The sequence below is a fragment of the Vanrija pseudolonga genome, chromosome 1 (genome assembly GCF_020906515.1).
Source record: "Vanrija pseudolonga chromosome 1, complete sequence".
NCBI classification, from domain to species: Eukaryota; Fungi; Basidiomycota; class Tremellomycetes; order Trichosporonales; family Trichosporonaceae; genus Vanrija; species Vanrija pseudolonga.
In genome coordinates, this window is record NC_085849.1 from 847,821 (window position 1) to 861,208 (window position 13,388).

The following is a 13,388-nucleotide window of genomic DNA, read 5'->3' on the forward strand; positions in this document are numbered from 1 at the left end:
ACGACCAGGGCCGCAGCTCTGGCCCTCCCCCTCCTTCCGCCCCCGTCGCCCAGCAGCAGCCGCAGCCGCAGCAGCAGCAGGCGCCTGAGGTGAGCTGTTCGGCGCGAACTTTCCCTATAGCTAGCTAACTTGCTGTACCAGGTTGCCGCCAATGACGAGTTCGGCGGCTGGTAGGTGTCCGCGTACACCTCTCCCTCCATCCCCCTCCAGTCTCTTCTCCATCGCATTCCCTCCAATCCCGGTGACAAACGTGTAGGCCGTGGGCCGGCCGAGTGGCCCCCAGCATTGTAATTAGTTCGAAATTGTGTCAATAGATTGTGCCCAATGTCATGGCGCAAGTAGATGGCATGCACATGGGTGGCATATCAGGTGACCAGGTGGCTCTACAAGGAGGCAATAAGGGCTCATCTACGGGCCTTGGCTGCGAGGACAGCGGCGACCATGCGCGACGGCATGTCTGTAGTGAGGAAGCTGGACGCGCCCTCGATACGAATGGCACGGGGGACATTGGCCTGGGGGGTCAGCCGCAGAGCAACGACGAGTCACTCACGCTGTCGACGCGGTAGGCGTCCTTGGCCTCTTGAAGGTTGAGCGGGACCGGCGTGGCGTTCTTGCGCTCCGCCGCTGCGCGGGCACGCGACGTCGCAACAGACTTGAGCTTGAGCTCGTCCTCAGGACTGGGGGTTAGCGAGCTCTCCAGCAGCCAACACTTACGTCAAGACCCAGTCGTCAGTCCAGCCGCCGACGCTCCGCTTCTCCGCGGGCGCGGGGCTCTCCTTGCCGCCCTTCAGGTCCGACTTGGAGCCAAACTTGCTCAGCGTGGCGGACAGCAGACTCGTCGCAGCGCTAGCCGCGGGTAAGCGGCTCCCACTGCCGCTGGCGCTCGGCGTGCCAGCCGCACGCTTGGGAGCAGGTAACGGGCTGCCCTTTGGCGTGTCGTCTGCCCTGCGCTTCGGGGGCAGCTTCTTCTTCGCCGACTCGGTGGTCGGCGTGTCGACCACCTTGTTGGGCTTCGGCTTCGGCTCGTCCTCTTCTGGTGGTGGAGCAGACGCCGACTTGGCCCGCGCCGGCTCCTCCTTCTCCTTCTCGACGCGCTTAGGCGGCGCGCCGCGCCCGGTCGCCTTCTTGCGCGCCTTGCCTGGTGCCGGCGCCGCCGCGACCGGCGCTGGCGCCGGCTCAGGCTCGGCCTCGTACTCGTCGTCCGAGCCCACCACGCGCCGGCGCGACTTTGGTGCTGGTGCCGGTGCGTCCTCGCCGTCGTTGTCGTTGGCTGGTGGCTTGCGGCCCTTGCGCTTCGGCAGCTCGGCGGGCTCGGCCTGCTCGACCTCCTTGGTCTCGGGCACGGCGGCCTCGTCCTCCTCCACCACCGCGGCCTTCTTCTTCCCCCTCTTCGGCTTTGGAGCTGCGCTTCCGCTCGCCTCTGCCGGAGCACTGATCTTGAGCTTGATCTTCGGCGCCTCGGCCTTGTCAGGCTCTGGCTCGGCGGCAGCCTCTGCCTCTGCTGGCTCCGCGGCGGGCTCGGTCACCTTGAGCTCGATCGACTGCCGCCTTGTCGGCCGTGCCGCTGCCTTGGCTGGGCTGGGTGGCGAGGTCGGCGGCGCATCAGACAGCGCGGACATGGGGGACGCGGGAACGCTGCGCTGTGATGGCCCGGCGGACATGTCCTCGTCTGGCGGAGGGGTGAGGGAGGACGAGTTGGACTCGGCGCCCGGGGACGGCGCGCGGCCGAACGACATGGCGGAGGCGTGGGTGTGGGTATGTGGGAGGGGAGCGGAGGGGCTTGCGGTGTGTCGGCTGTGTAGGAGGTGCCGAGCTGTGGTGGCCGTTAGAGAGGAGTTTGGGTGATTCTTGGGAATCGTTGTTGCCGGTGATGGCTTGTTGGAACTGCAGAGTGGAGGCGAGACAGATTGTAATCGTATTGGAACGGAGGCTTTTTGGACTAGGATGGCGGAGATGGACATTGAGATGCGTCCAAGACAAGGCGGTGTGCGTCATTGCCGGCTCGTCATTGTTCATGCATGCCTCTGACGCCTTCAGCGGCTGGCAGAGTGGCCGGACGGGGAGCAGCTGACAGAGTACAATGGCGACATGCGATCTGGCGGAATGCGGCGTAGTGGGCTGGGCTGGGCTGGGCAAGCTGGGCTTGCCACCGCCAACTTGTCACGGTTGGTCGGGTTAATGGAAGCAGGCTGGCGGTGTGTAATGTCTGCCGCGCCTGGCAGACGACGCGCTGGACAATTTGCTCGTTGTCGTGCGCGCCGCCCCCCGCCGCGAGGCACAGTGATGCGTCCACGAGCCGCGGCAACAACGCCAACCGCATCCGGTGAGACTGTCCGTGTCCGTCCACCACCCCCTTGCGTCACAGTCGAGCCAGCGAGCGAGCGGGCGACCAGCTGCGGGCGGCAGGCGGGCGTGCGGGCGGGCACCTAGCGTCGTCGCGTGCCCAGTGCCACCGCCTTGCGGCCACCACCATTACTACTCCGACCTTGTGTGGTCCCCAACTCTATTCTCGGACGCGTCCGTTTTTCGTCGTTGCACCGCTTGTTGCTGTAGTCAGTCACAGTGGCGACGTCGTCAGTCACATTAAATACCACGCATCATTATTCAACGATTGATTCACAACACACGCAGTCACCGACGACAACGACTGCTGCTGCTACAAGCAATCACCGCACTACGCTGGCCCGCACGACCGTGACTTGCGCACCGCCACGCCCGCCCAGCCAGCCGCACTGCCGCGCCAGGGCTCCACCACGCGAAAGAACGACGACAGAGCAAGGACGCGGTGCCCTGACCCCCGTCGGCCCTCACCATCTACTGCTGCTGCCCAACGCCAAGGCTTGAAAGTGGCTTGAGGGGCTCGCTCTCCCTCCTCCCTCCTCTCTCGCGCTCTCATCTTGCTTCTTCCTTCTTCGCTCACCACCGAACAACAACATATTGTTAACGCGCGCCCGCCCAGTCCTCGTGCGACATCGCTTCCCTCCTCGTCACCTCGCACGACTCCACTCGCCCATCGCAACCCATCGACTCACCACCCCGGCGCGTCAACCACACAGACGCCCGTTTCGACGTCGGTACCGTGCACCCACCCTTTGTCGACCTGCATCCAAAGCATCTCGGCGGCCGGCCTTTGGCGAGAACCACCACCACCACCACAATCCACGCCACCTTAGCGTGCACCGACTGCTCGCAGTCGACCCATCTGCGCGACTCTTAGTCAAGACTCTAGCAACAGACACGACCAATCTCACACACTCACACGCACACCGTCCTTACCATGTTCTCGTCTCTCATCGCCGCGGCGGTTCTCCTCCCCGCTGTGGCCAACGCCGCTGGCAAGTCAACAATCGACCAGATTGCGGCCAAGTACGGCCTGAGCACAAACTACAACTTCACGCAGCCTACGGATGCCTTGAATAGCCAGGCGGCGCAGAAATTCCTCGTCAGCAACTGGGCGCTCAACGGAGATCACATCGACTTTGGCCTTAATGACATGTGAGTGGACGGGGGCGAGGCAGGCGCGTGGGACCACAAGTACTGACGCCCCTAGCTCGTTCGTCAAGGACCCAGCAGGTGACGCCGGCAACGCGGTTCTCTCCATCAACTACCCCAAGGGCTCGTACTCTGGCCAGACCGGCGGTACCCAGTTCTATGCCCAGCCTCTGAATGCCTCGTCGTCGACACCACACCTTGCGGGCAACGCGTCGAGTGACGGCCAGTTTGAGCGCATGCTGCTCGCGTACGACATCTACTTTGACCAGGGCTTCCAGTGGAACCTTGGAGGCAAGCTCCCCGGCCTTCGTGGTGGCCCAGATGTCTGGGGCTGCTCGGGTGGCCACCAGTCGGACGGCAAGAGCTGCTTCTCGACGCGTCTCATGTGGCGGACAAGCGGCAACGGCGAGGGTGAGTGTGGTTTGGTGGCGGTGTTCACGTTCCCACGACTCTCGCTAACAACCCTACCACAGTCTACGCATACATCCCGACGACAATGAAGAACTTTTGCACGCAAAACTCTTACATCATCTGCAACAGCGACTTTGGTACCTCGATTGAGCGTAGCTCGTTCGGTTTCCAGAGTGGCAAGTGGCAGACCATTTGGCTCTATGTTGCCCTGAACGAGGTTGGCATCGCCAACGGCGAGGTGTCGATCTGGTACAACGGCGTGAACGCGTTCTCGCTCACCAACCTCGAGCTCCGTGCGTCTGGCAGCATCGAGTCGATCGGTGGCCTGTACTTCTCGACCTTCTTTGGCGGCTACGACTCGTCATGGGCGTCGCCTTCGAGCCAGAACTCGTACTACCGCAACATCAGAATGATTGGCGGCCTTGGTGCTGCCAACGGCACTGGCCAGCCGTCGGCCGCACCCACGACCATCGCGTCGCCAACATTGGGAGTTGTTTGTGGCGCTGCGCTCGTCTCGGTTCTCGGCCTCGCCTCGTACCTCTTCTAGGCCTTCACCTTCATTTAGAATTTCATTGATACCCGCTCTTTGATAGAGAATACCATTTGTCACGCTGTAGCCTCATTATGTGATCTAGCATTGATGTCCCCGGGTGTTGCATGGGTGCGAGGCGGTGTCGGCGGCGTCGAGTGGTCTCACCAGCAGATTCAAGATCATTGGCCGCGAAATGGGGTCGGCGCCATGTGCTGCGCAGCGCTTTCAGGCCTTCAGGGGATGAGATACGACCAGTGCAGTGCAACGGAGGCGAGCGGAGCCGGGTGGTGAGGGCATAGAGGTAGCGAGGTGAAGTAGAAGGCGAGGGCTCGCTTGGGAGGGAGATACGGGGGTGTGAAGGCTGCACCGCCGCGTCGAGGGTAGCGAGGCGACGAGGCACAACACAAGGCAGCCCACGGCCCACAACACGCCGCGAAGAAGTGACCAAATCGACCGCCGTCAGTACATCATCAGCCGCAACCTCTGCTCCCAAAGGCAGCGCCACAAGACAGTGTCCACTCATACGATACATCCCACAAGCCGCGGCAAGCCGCGACAAATGTGTGCCCAAAGCGAAACGTCGTGCCCGCGATCCTCCGGCGAGGTAGCGACCGGCAGCGACGTATTAAGAAGGCGTGTATCTTCTCCAACGGCCATATGGCCCCGTCCGTAGGGGGTGAGAAGGACGCGACCTGGTTTTATTGTTGGAGTTGCGAATATGTGAGGAGCAGAAGCTGGTGCGCGGTCGGAATTTATGCTGTCGGCAACCCGTCGTGCCTGAGTCGCCAAGCCACGTGGATGCCAACCGCCACACTGCCTTGGGAGTTTGGATTCCTCGATAACGCCGAGTTTGCCCCCGCTCCAGAGTTTCGAGCTGGCCTCGTCCTGCAGAGAGTGCAGCGGTCGCCTGGTGCTGCTGCCGCCTGCAGGCTGCTGCACTGCCAGACTCTCTGCTCGCTGCCACCGCCGCTCGTCGTTCAAGCCCTCTTGCTCAACGTTTGTCTCCTCAACCGTCAACAAAAAAAAACTGTGCGTATGGCGCCGTGGCGACTACAGAGGGCGAAGTGCTGACCGTTGTTCCTCTCGCTGTCATCTCGCCGCTTCGCAAATTTGTCGTGTGCCGCTTGCTCGCGTTGTCGTGCCGTCGAAATTGTCAAATTGTCACCTGGACGTCGAAACTGTGACCTGTCGTCGACTACACTCGCTCCATCTCTCCTCTTGGAATCTCGAACCTCCCTCGCTCTTGCTCCCCCCACTGCCCTTTGCTCGCGCTGCTCTCTCTCTGTCCCCCGGCACTCCCCCAACCTCAATTTCCACCCACAGCACAATGGCTCGCTCGAACCTCCGTTACGGCCTCAACAAGGGACACCCCACGACCGTCATCCCCAAGACGGTCAAGCCCTCGAACAAGAAGGGTGTCAAGACGTGAGTGGAGAGGCGATGGGCTGGGCGAACAGGCAGGAAAGCAAGGCAGGGCACGGGCAGGACGGACAAGGACTGGGAAGGACGAACGGAGGGTCCGACTGGACGGTGCAACCCACCCTCGTCACGTCGTGCGATGGGATCACGAACAGCTCAGCGCTCGATCTACCGTTGTCCTCCCCGTGGTGCCGCTGCGATCTCCGTCCTGTCGCTTGTCCTGCCGCTGTACCACCTGGCGCCCACAACCCAGCCACACCCCAAGACCCCCCACTAACCCACCCCCCAGCGAGAAGAAGACCTTCGTCAAGTCGATCGTCCGTGAGGTTGCCGGCTTCGCCCCCTACGAGAAGCGCATTATGGAGTTGCTGCGTAACTCGAAGGACAAGAAGGCCAAGAAGCTCACCAAGAAGCGTGTAGGTGTCAAGATGCCCATTTTCCCCATGTTGTGCTCACACCCCGCCCAGCTCGGCACCCTCCTCCGCTCCAAGCGCAAGGTCGAGGAGCTCTCCGCCATCATCCAGGAGCAGCGTCGCCAGGCCGGCCACTAAACCTCTCTCTTTTCTCTAGGGATCTGAGGAGTCGTCGGGAGCCGCCTTGTATCTTCATCGCCGCCGATGCAGCTGTGGTGATTAGGTCTGCATGGCATGATATAGCATGGGCATAGTGGGGTTGTGGGCGGCAGGCGGTGACGAGGAGCAACTGACCAAGGGGTGTGGTGGGGAGAGGGATGGCTGCAGTGGTAGTGGAGACGGGCCCCTGTGAACGGCGAGCAGTGCGCACTCTGCTAGTCGCAGCATACCAAGCCGACACCACCGCGCTACACTCTCAACCACACATCCTCCCTCGTCTTCCTATTCTCGGCCTTGCGCCGCTCCATCTCAGCATTAGCAGCCTCGGCGACCGCGTCGGCCTCCTCGTCCTTGCTGGCGTCGGACCCGGACTCTGCGCGGCGCGTCATGGTCGCCCACCAGCCGTCCTTGAAGCGGAACTTGTCGGGTCGGTGGCGCCATGCGAACTGGGTGTGTGTGTGAGCGGGTGCGGGGGCGTGCGCTGGAGATGGGATGGAAGACAAGCGCCTGTATGGGCTGGAGATGAAGCGAGTCGTGTGTGCCAAGCTGGGCTTGGTGAGGGAGGCGGTCGGCTGTGGCGCCACACAACCTCGCACCCAACCTGATTCCTCCTCACGGCAGTCATGCCCTGCTCCTGTGCAATCACGAGCGACGCGACCAGAAGCTGCCACCACAGCTCGGTGCTCGTGGCGCCACCAAAACCCTCATCCATCACCTCCTCTGCCCATCCCCCATCGCCTAAACCCACCTTGATCACCCCCGTCCCCAACCCGATCGCAATACTCCCCATCAGCCCAGGCGCAGCGAAGAACGCGAGCCCAGACCCAAGGGAGCCGAGCACCCCGAAGCCGACCACGGCGATCACGGACCCGACGGCGCCGTACAGCGCGATGCGGAGCAGCCGGCGGACGGCGTACCGCAGGACATAGCTGGGTCATGTCAGCCGCCGGGCTCCAGAGAGGACAGGTAGGTAGGTACCCACCGCAGCGTCGTGAGGAAGGAGCGCGTCGTCAGACTCTTTGGCGCGGCGCCGGCGCTGCTCCCGAGCGCGAGATACTTGAGATTCGTCTTGGTGCTCTGCAGGCGCGAGTCGTGCGCGGGGGCGGAGGCCGGGGCCGGCGGGGATGCGGGGGTCGCGGCCGGGGCCGGGGCCGTCGGCTGGGCTGACATTGTGCGCGGGGTGAGTAGTGAGTGAGCAAGTGTGCTGTCAGTTGTCAGCTCAGTTCGGGCAGCGGACCGTCGGGGTGAGGGAGGGTCGGGCCCGTCGGTGGTGCTGCTGCCATCACTGCGGCGATGACGTCGGGTGGGGATGCTGCCTCAGCCACTTTTTATGATCGAGCCAGCCGCTGTCCAAGCTCCGGTTCCTACGGCAGCATGGCTGGTATGGTTTGAGCGACCGACCGACCGAGACTTGGCGCCTGTCAGCATGCACACGATCTACCGGCATAGCCCAACTGGCCCAATGCATGCCCACGCATCTTTGTAATGGCCCCCACGGCGTTCAAATGGTGGTAATAGTGCTCATTCCGCGCTCATGTCGAATTCTTCCCACGGTCGATCTCAACCAGCCGAGGCGGCGACTCAATGAGCGATTAGGCCCCCCTCCCTCCCTGTCGCCTGCCTGCCTACGCTGCCTGGCCCTTCCTTCCCTCTCGTGCGCCCCTTGCCTTGCCCTCCGCCTGCCGCCTCCGCCGCCGCCGCCCATCACTCACTCACTCGCTCGCTGCCAACCACCCTCGCAGGCTCCATCACTTATCTCCCCTTGTTCTACTTTATCCATTGTGCGACTCTACTCTACGTCAGTCTGCGACTAGGACGTCTTCACACACACACACACTACACAGCAGCCGCTGCATACCTTGCCGCTTCGTCCCAGGCCTCGTACACACACACCCGGCCTCGAACACCACCACCACCACCCCCACACACCAACCCCTCCTCCCCCACTCGACTTGTGTTGTTCAAGTCGACGCATCACACACCCACTCCCACACCCACATCACCACCACCACCATGCCGCCCCCTCCCCCCGCCCCTCCCGTCTTCTACTCGTTCCCCGACAACCAGAAGCTTGTCGGTGCGTTATCCTCCGGCGTTGCTGGCATTGCTGGCGTTGCTCCCTCGCTCTTGCTTGCCTACCGAGCAAGCGCCCGAAGCGACCCACGCAAATCTCCACAACCCCCCCTTTGGCTACGCCGCTGACACGTCACGCGCACAGACTCGCTCGCCAACTTTGTGATCAAGGCGCAGCGCGATGCCGTGGAGAAGCGCGGAAAGTTCACCATTGCCCTTTCTGGCGGTTCGCTCGCCGCCAACCTGCGCGGTCTGGCTGGACAGGAGAATGTCCAGTGGGACAAGTGGTGAGTTGGAATCAATGATGACGCTGGGCGCTGACAACCACCCCAGGGAGGTCTTCTTCTGTGACGAGCGTGCCGTGCCGCTCGACTCGGAGGACTCAAACTACCACTCAAACTATGTCTCGTTCCTGCAGCACGTCCCCATCCCACCAAAGCAGATCCACACCATCAACCCGGCCTACCTTGACGACCTCGAGGAGCTGGCTGACGACTACGAGAAGCAGCTTGTTGGCCACTTTGCCGCTTCCAACGCCGCCCGCTACCCCACTTTCGACCTGATGCTCCTCGGTATGGGCAAGGAGGGCGAGACGTGCTCCCTGTTCGCTGGACATGAGGTGCTGAGCGAGCGTGACGCCTGGGTCACTTCGCTGGATGACGCGCCAAACGGACCCAAGAGGCGTATTACCATGACGTGAGTGTACGAGCCGCCGCGCGCGCCGGGCGCCAGCCGGGCGAGCGAGGGGGCGACTGCATGGGCACTGCTAACTCTTCCCCAGCATCCCCGTCCTCACTCACTGCTACCGCGCCGTCTTTGTCGTCTCTGGCTCAGAAAAGGCCGAGCTGCTCCACACTGTGCTTGACGAGCCCGAGACTGGCCTGCCCTGCTCGCGTGTCCGCCCAGCGTAAGTGGCTGCCCGGTTGGGTTTCCCTAGCCACTGACACACCCAGCGCCCCTGGTCTCGTGTTCTGGTTCGCCGATGCCGACGCCGCCCGCCTGACCAAGTACCCTCCCACCACCTTCAGGTGGATCGACAACCAGAAGGAGGCCGAGGAGGCGGTTGCCGCTGCCAAGGAGAGAGCTGCGCGCCGCGCGGCCCAGGACGCCGAGTAGTTTGTCCGAGTTCGTCCCCCTCATTCCCGCCCACCGTATCACCGAGACGAGATGAGATACCGCGCGACGGTGTCACCGCGGCGCTGAGCGTTCTAAATATCAATGCAGATGTACACAGCTATGAGTAGTGGTTGGGTGGGGGGTAGGGGGTGGGGGTGGGGTGATTCGGGGGTGGTGGCTTTGTGGCGCAGCGCGCATCACGTTGTTGTTGCTGATCTCCCCCACGTTGATTGTCATCGGCCTTTGCACGTTGCTCGTTGCTTGCAGCTCAGAACCTGCAGCTGCCAGCCCAGCGAGGGAACGCAACGACGTCGCGCACGTTGCCGACGCCCGTGACCCAACAGACCCAGCGTTCCCAGCCCATGCCCCACCCGCCGTGAGGGACAGACCCGAACCTCCGGAGGTCGAGGTACCAGTCGTACTCGTGCTCGCTCAGTCCCGACGCGGCCATGCGGGCGCGGAGCGCGTCGAGGTTGTGCTCGCGCATCGAGCCGCCGGCCATCTCGCCAATACCGGGGAACAGCAGGTCGAAGCACGCGACCGTCGGGCCATGCGCCGCGGCAGCCGCCTCGGGTCCACTGGGGAGCATGTAGAACGGCTTCAGTGCGGCGGGATAGTCGGTGACGAACACCGGCCCGTTGAAGTGCGTGCCGGCGAGCCACTTCTCGTGCTCCGAGCTCAGGCCGTCGCCCCACGTCGGCGCGTGCTCGAACGGCACGACGGCGTGCTCGTCGGCGAGGAGCGCCACGGCATCCGTGTACGTGATGCGCGCGAACGGCGTCGTGGCGGCCGCGAGGAGGTGATCCAGCGGGCCCGCGGCCTCACCCTCACCCCCGCTCTCCCCCTCGCCCTGCTCCGCCGCGAGCGTCTGCGCAATCTTGGCCAAGTCGGCGCGTGCGCGCGTCGCCCGGCGCGAGTCGTACGCCAGCAGCCTGCTCAGCACGCCGCGGAACGCGGCCTCGGCGACGTCGAGCAGGCCGTCGAGCGTGTCGACGAACGCGACCTCCGCCTCGAGCATGTAGAACTCGGCCAAGTGGCGGCTCGTCATGCTCGGCTCGGCGCGGAACGCCGGGCTGAGCGTGTATGTCCTGCCCAGGGCGTGCGTCGGCGCCTCGAGGTGCAGCTGCCCGCTGACGGCGAGGTTGGTCGGCCGCGGGAAGAACGGCGCCGGGGAGCCCTCCGGCCCGGGGAGGGACTGGGACAGCGTGAAGACTTCTCCGGCGCCCTCACAGTCTGACGAGGTGAGGATCGGGGTGTGGACGTGGACGAATTCGTGGTCCTGGGCGCCGTGTCAGCTGCCATCGCTACCGTCCTCCCGGGCACCCCGCTCGCGGCCTGCGGCCGCTCACGCACCTCAAACCAATCATGCCAATCCCGCGCGAGCGCATCCCGCACCCGCATAACGCCGGCCGTCTGCGTCGTCCGAAAGCGCATATGCGCGTGCTCGCGCAGCAGGGGGGCAGGCAAGGCCTTCTTCTGGATGGGGTACGCGTCGGGGTCGGACGGCCCCAGGACGCGCGCGTCGGAGACTTGCAGTTCGAGCGCTTGGCCGCGTCCGCGGGAGGGGGAGAGGGTGCCGCTTAGGCGGACTGAGGAGCCGAGTGTGATGCTGAAGAGCGGGCGTCAGCGAGCGAGCTGGGTGGGGCTGGAAACATCGCGGCGATGAGCACGACAGAGCGGGCTGGACAGCAGCCGGCGCACTCGCCCTCGCGCCTGCGGCGCACGCGCGCGACTCACCCCTCCGCCGTCCTCCCCTTCAGCACAGCCTGCACGCTGTCCCCGCTCCCGTCGTCGACCTCGGCGAACGCGACGTTCTTGTGCGCGCGCACGGAGCGGACCCAGCCGTTGACGGTGGCCTGCGACGGGCCCGCGTCGGCGGTCGCGGCGGCGGATGCGAGCGCCGCGCGGACCGTCGGCGTGAGTGCGTTGGCGCGGGCTAGGGCGCGTGTGGGACGCATTTGTCGTGTGGTGAGATGGAGTAGCGCCGAGATCGAGTTATCAACAATCTACTGTAGTCGTCGGCTGCCGGCCGACTTTTTGCTCCCGACCACTGCCGACGCCGATCACCTCCACCCACCACCACCCACCCCACTGCCCAACCCGATGCATGTACTGTACAATAATGATGGTGGCGCCTACGCCTAGAAGAAAATGGGACTCGGACACGGGTTGTCACCCGCCTGGCAGAGCGCAAAGCGCGGATCGACGCGCTTCTTCTCCTGGTCAGTGAGCGGGCCACACACGTCCGGGTGACATGGGAAATATTCGCCATTGACGCGGGTATGTGCCGTCTCGTATAGTGTTTGTAGGCGCGCCGCTAGCGGAGGGTGCGATGGCCCGCAGATGTCGGTGACGTGCTTGGCCCAGATGAAGTAGGCCTGGATACGGCGGACCGTCCAGCCGACTGGTGGGGAGCGGCTGATGGACTCGAGGTTGTGCAGTTTGCTGGCGTGTCGCGTCAGTTACGCGCTCGCTGTGAGAAGCCCAAGTCTCTCGCCCACTCACTCGGCCAGCTTGACCTGCTGCGCTTCCCGGCTCTTGAGCGGTGCGGTCCGCAGCTGCTCCGCCTTGCGCTCCTGTCCCGTCAACGTCGTGTCGTCGGTACACTCCTCGACGATTGACGCGACCTCTGGCCCAAACGCGCGGATTACTTCCTCTGCGCGGGTTAGCTGGGCCTCTCAACGCACCCACCAATCGTCGTATGCGTGTCCTCTACTGTGTCATGGAGGACGGCGGCCTGCAGAACCCGGATATCGGTGACGCCGGTTGACGAGAGTAGGTTGGCGACCGCCTGGAATTGTCAGCGCCCTCCTTGCCTTCCCTCGTCTTTCCCGACGCGCCCGCCCACTCACAACAGGGTGGTTGATGTACGGCGTCTGGTCGAGATCCTTGCGACGCTGGCAACGGTGTTTCTACGCGTCGTCAGCTGGTGCCCACATCTCTGCGGACTCACATAGGCTGCAAAGTCGACCGTCCGGAGCATGAGCGCGAGCGGCGGCTCGTCGCCCTCGGGGCACTCGTGCTTGCGCTCGTCGAGCGGCGGGCTCTGCCGCAGCGCGGGCGAGTGCAGGCGGATGTCGTCGTCGTGGTGATGCAGGCCGAGGTAGCTGCTGCTGCCGCTGCCGTTGCCGTGGGGAAGGCCGTGGCCGTTGGCCGCGGCGGAGCCCTCTGGTGGAGGCGTGTTCATGGTCGGGTGGTCGGAGCCCACGAGCAGCCGCCTGAAGATGTGCAAGCGGGCCGAGGGGACGGTGGAGAGGGAGCGGCGCGTAGTGATGCGCGCGGAGTGGAGGGTGAGGTGGGACGCGGCGGCGACGGCAACGGCGGAAGAGGCGGCGGTGCGGAGAGGCGAAATGACGGGTGATTAGCAAGACGAGAGCAAGAGTGAGTTGACGGGGTTGGCGGGTGGCGCGGCGGCGGCAGCGAGCACTTCTAACCGGCAAAGCAGGCAGTCACAACGTGTGCAGGGGCCTTTTGTTCGGGTGAACGACGCAGGCGCCAAGCTGGTGGCGTCGAGGGGGGGGGGGGGGGGAGGGGGGGCAGGGAGGGAGGCGCAGAGGCGTGAGCGACAACGACCTGTTCAACGTTTGTGCTGACTGCTGCTCGTTGATCGTCGTCGGTGCGGAGATTCGGACGCGGTGGGAAACGGGCGGGCGGCACGGGGCGGCAGCAGCGGGGGGCTGGGGCTGGAGCCGGAGCGCGTAGTCGGTGTGGTATGGACGTGCCGTGCGTTTCGGTGTGTGAGAAGATTGCTTTGGGTGGCGGCGTGAGTCGTC

At 64.3% G+C, this 13,388-nt stretch overlaps 7 protein-coding genes across 7 annotated transcripts; 3 read left to right on the forward strand and 4 right to left on the reverse strand.

Annotated features, from left to right (window-relative positions):
• Positions 1–374: 374 nt before the first annotated feature.
• On the reverse strand, positions 375–1,970 carry LOC62_01G000352 (uncharacterized protein). Its single transcript, XM_062766778.1, has 3 exons — positions 715–1,970; positions 551–677; positions 375–512 (listed from the first exon to the last, which is right to left on the reverse strand). The coding sequence occupies exons 1-3, from the start codon at positions 1,959–1,961 to the stop codon at positions 405–407; spliced, it is 1,482 nt and encodes a 493-aa protein (XP_062622762.1). The 5' UTR covers positions 1,962–1,970; the 3' UTR covers positions 375–404.
• A 628-nt stretch (positions 1,971–2,598) lies between these two features.
• On the forward strand, positions 2,599–4,549 carry LOC62_01G000353 (uncharacterized protein). Its single transcript, XM_062766779.1, has 3 exons — positions 2,599–3,495; positions 3,551–3,903; positions 3,966–4,549. The coding sequence occupies exons 1-3, from the start codon at positions 3,278–3,280 to the stop codon at positions 4,448–4,450; spliced, it is 1,056 nt and encodes a 351-aa protein (XP_062622763.1). The 5' UTR covers positions 2,599–3,277; the 3' UTR covers positions 4,451–4,549.
• Positions 4,550–5,762: 1,213 nt separating this feature from the next.
• rpl36 (60S ribosomal protein L36) lies at positions 5,763–6,405 on the forward strand (the record flags this gene model as incomplete). The annotated part of the gene is made up of 3 exons (XM_062766780.1): positions 5,763–5,860; positions 6,144–6,270; positions 6,322–6,405. The coding sequence occupies 3 exons, from the start codon at positions 5,763–5,765 to the stop codon at positions 6,403–6,405; spliced, it is 309 nt and encodes a 102-aa protein (XP_062622764.1).
• A 269-nt stretch (positions 6,406–6,674) lies between these two features.
• Positions 6,675–7,596, reverse strand: LOC62_01G000355 (uncharacterized protein; the record flags this gene model as incomplete). Its single annotated transcript, XM_062766781.1, has 3 exons — positions 6,675–6,872; positions 7,175–7,355; positions 7,409–7,596. The coding sequence occupies 3 exons, from the start codon at positions 7,594–7,596 to the stop codon at positions 6,675–6,677; spliced, it is 567 nt and encodes a 188-aa protein (XP_062622765.1).
• A 573-nt stretch (positions 7,597–8,169) lies between these two features.
• On the forward strand, positions 8,170–9,743 carry SPCC16C4.10_0 (putative 6-phosphogluconolactonase). Its single transcript, XM_062766782.1, has 5 exons — positions 8,170–8,503; positions 8,645–8,786; positions 8,833–9,195; positions 9,281–9,406; positions 9,453–9,743. The coding sequence occupies exons 1-5, from the start codon at positions 8,440–8,442 to the stop codon at positions 9,613–9,615; spliced, it is 858 nt and encodes a 285-aa protein (XP_062622766.1). The 5' UTR covers positions 8,170–8,439; the 3' UTR covers positions 9,616–9,743.
• Positions 9,744–9,792: 49 nt separating this feature from the next.
• Nars2 (putative asparagine--tRNA ligase, mitochondrial) lies at positions 9,793–11,573 on the reverse strand (the record flags this gene model as incomplete). Its single annotated transcript, XM_062766783.1, has 3 exons — positions 9,793–10,894; positions 10,969–11,224; positions 11,353–11,573. The coding sequence occupies 3 exons, from the start codon at positions 11,571–11,573 to the stop codon at positions 9,884–9,886; spliced, it is 1,488 nt and encodes a 495-aa protein (XP_062622767.1). The 3' UTR covers positions 9,793–9,883.
• A 133-nt stretch (positions 11,574–11,706) lies between these two features.
• Hddc3 (Guanosine-3',5'-bis(diphosphate) 3'-pyrophosphohydrolase MESH1) lies at positions 11,707–13,129 on the reverse strand. Its single transcript, XM_062766784.1, has 5 exons — positions 12,569–13,129; positions 12,468–12,527; positions 12,307–12,406; positions 12,121–12,271; positions 11,707–12,060 (listed from the first exon to the last, which is right to left on the reverse strand). Exons 1-5 carry the CDS (start codon positions 12,800–12,802, stop codon positions 11,757–11,759), a joined length of 849 nt encoding a protein of 282 aa, XP_062622768.1. The 5' UTR covers positions 12,803–13,129; the 3' UTR covers positions 11,707–11,756.
• Positions 13,130–13,388: the final 259 nt, after the last annotated feature.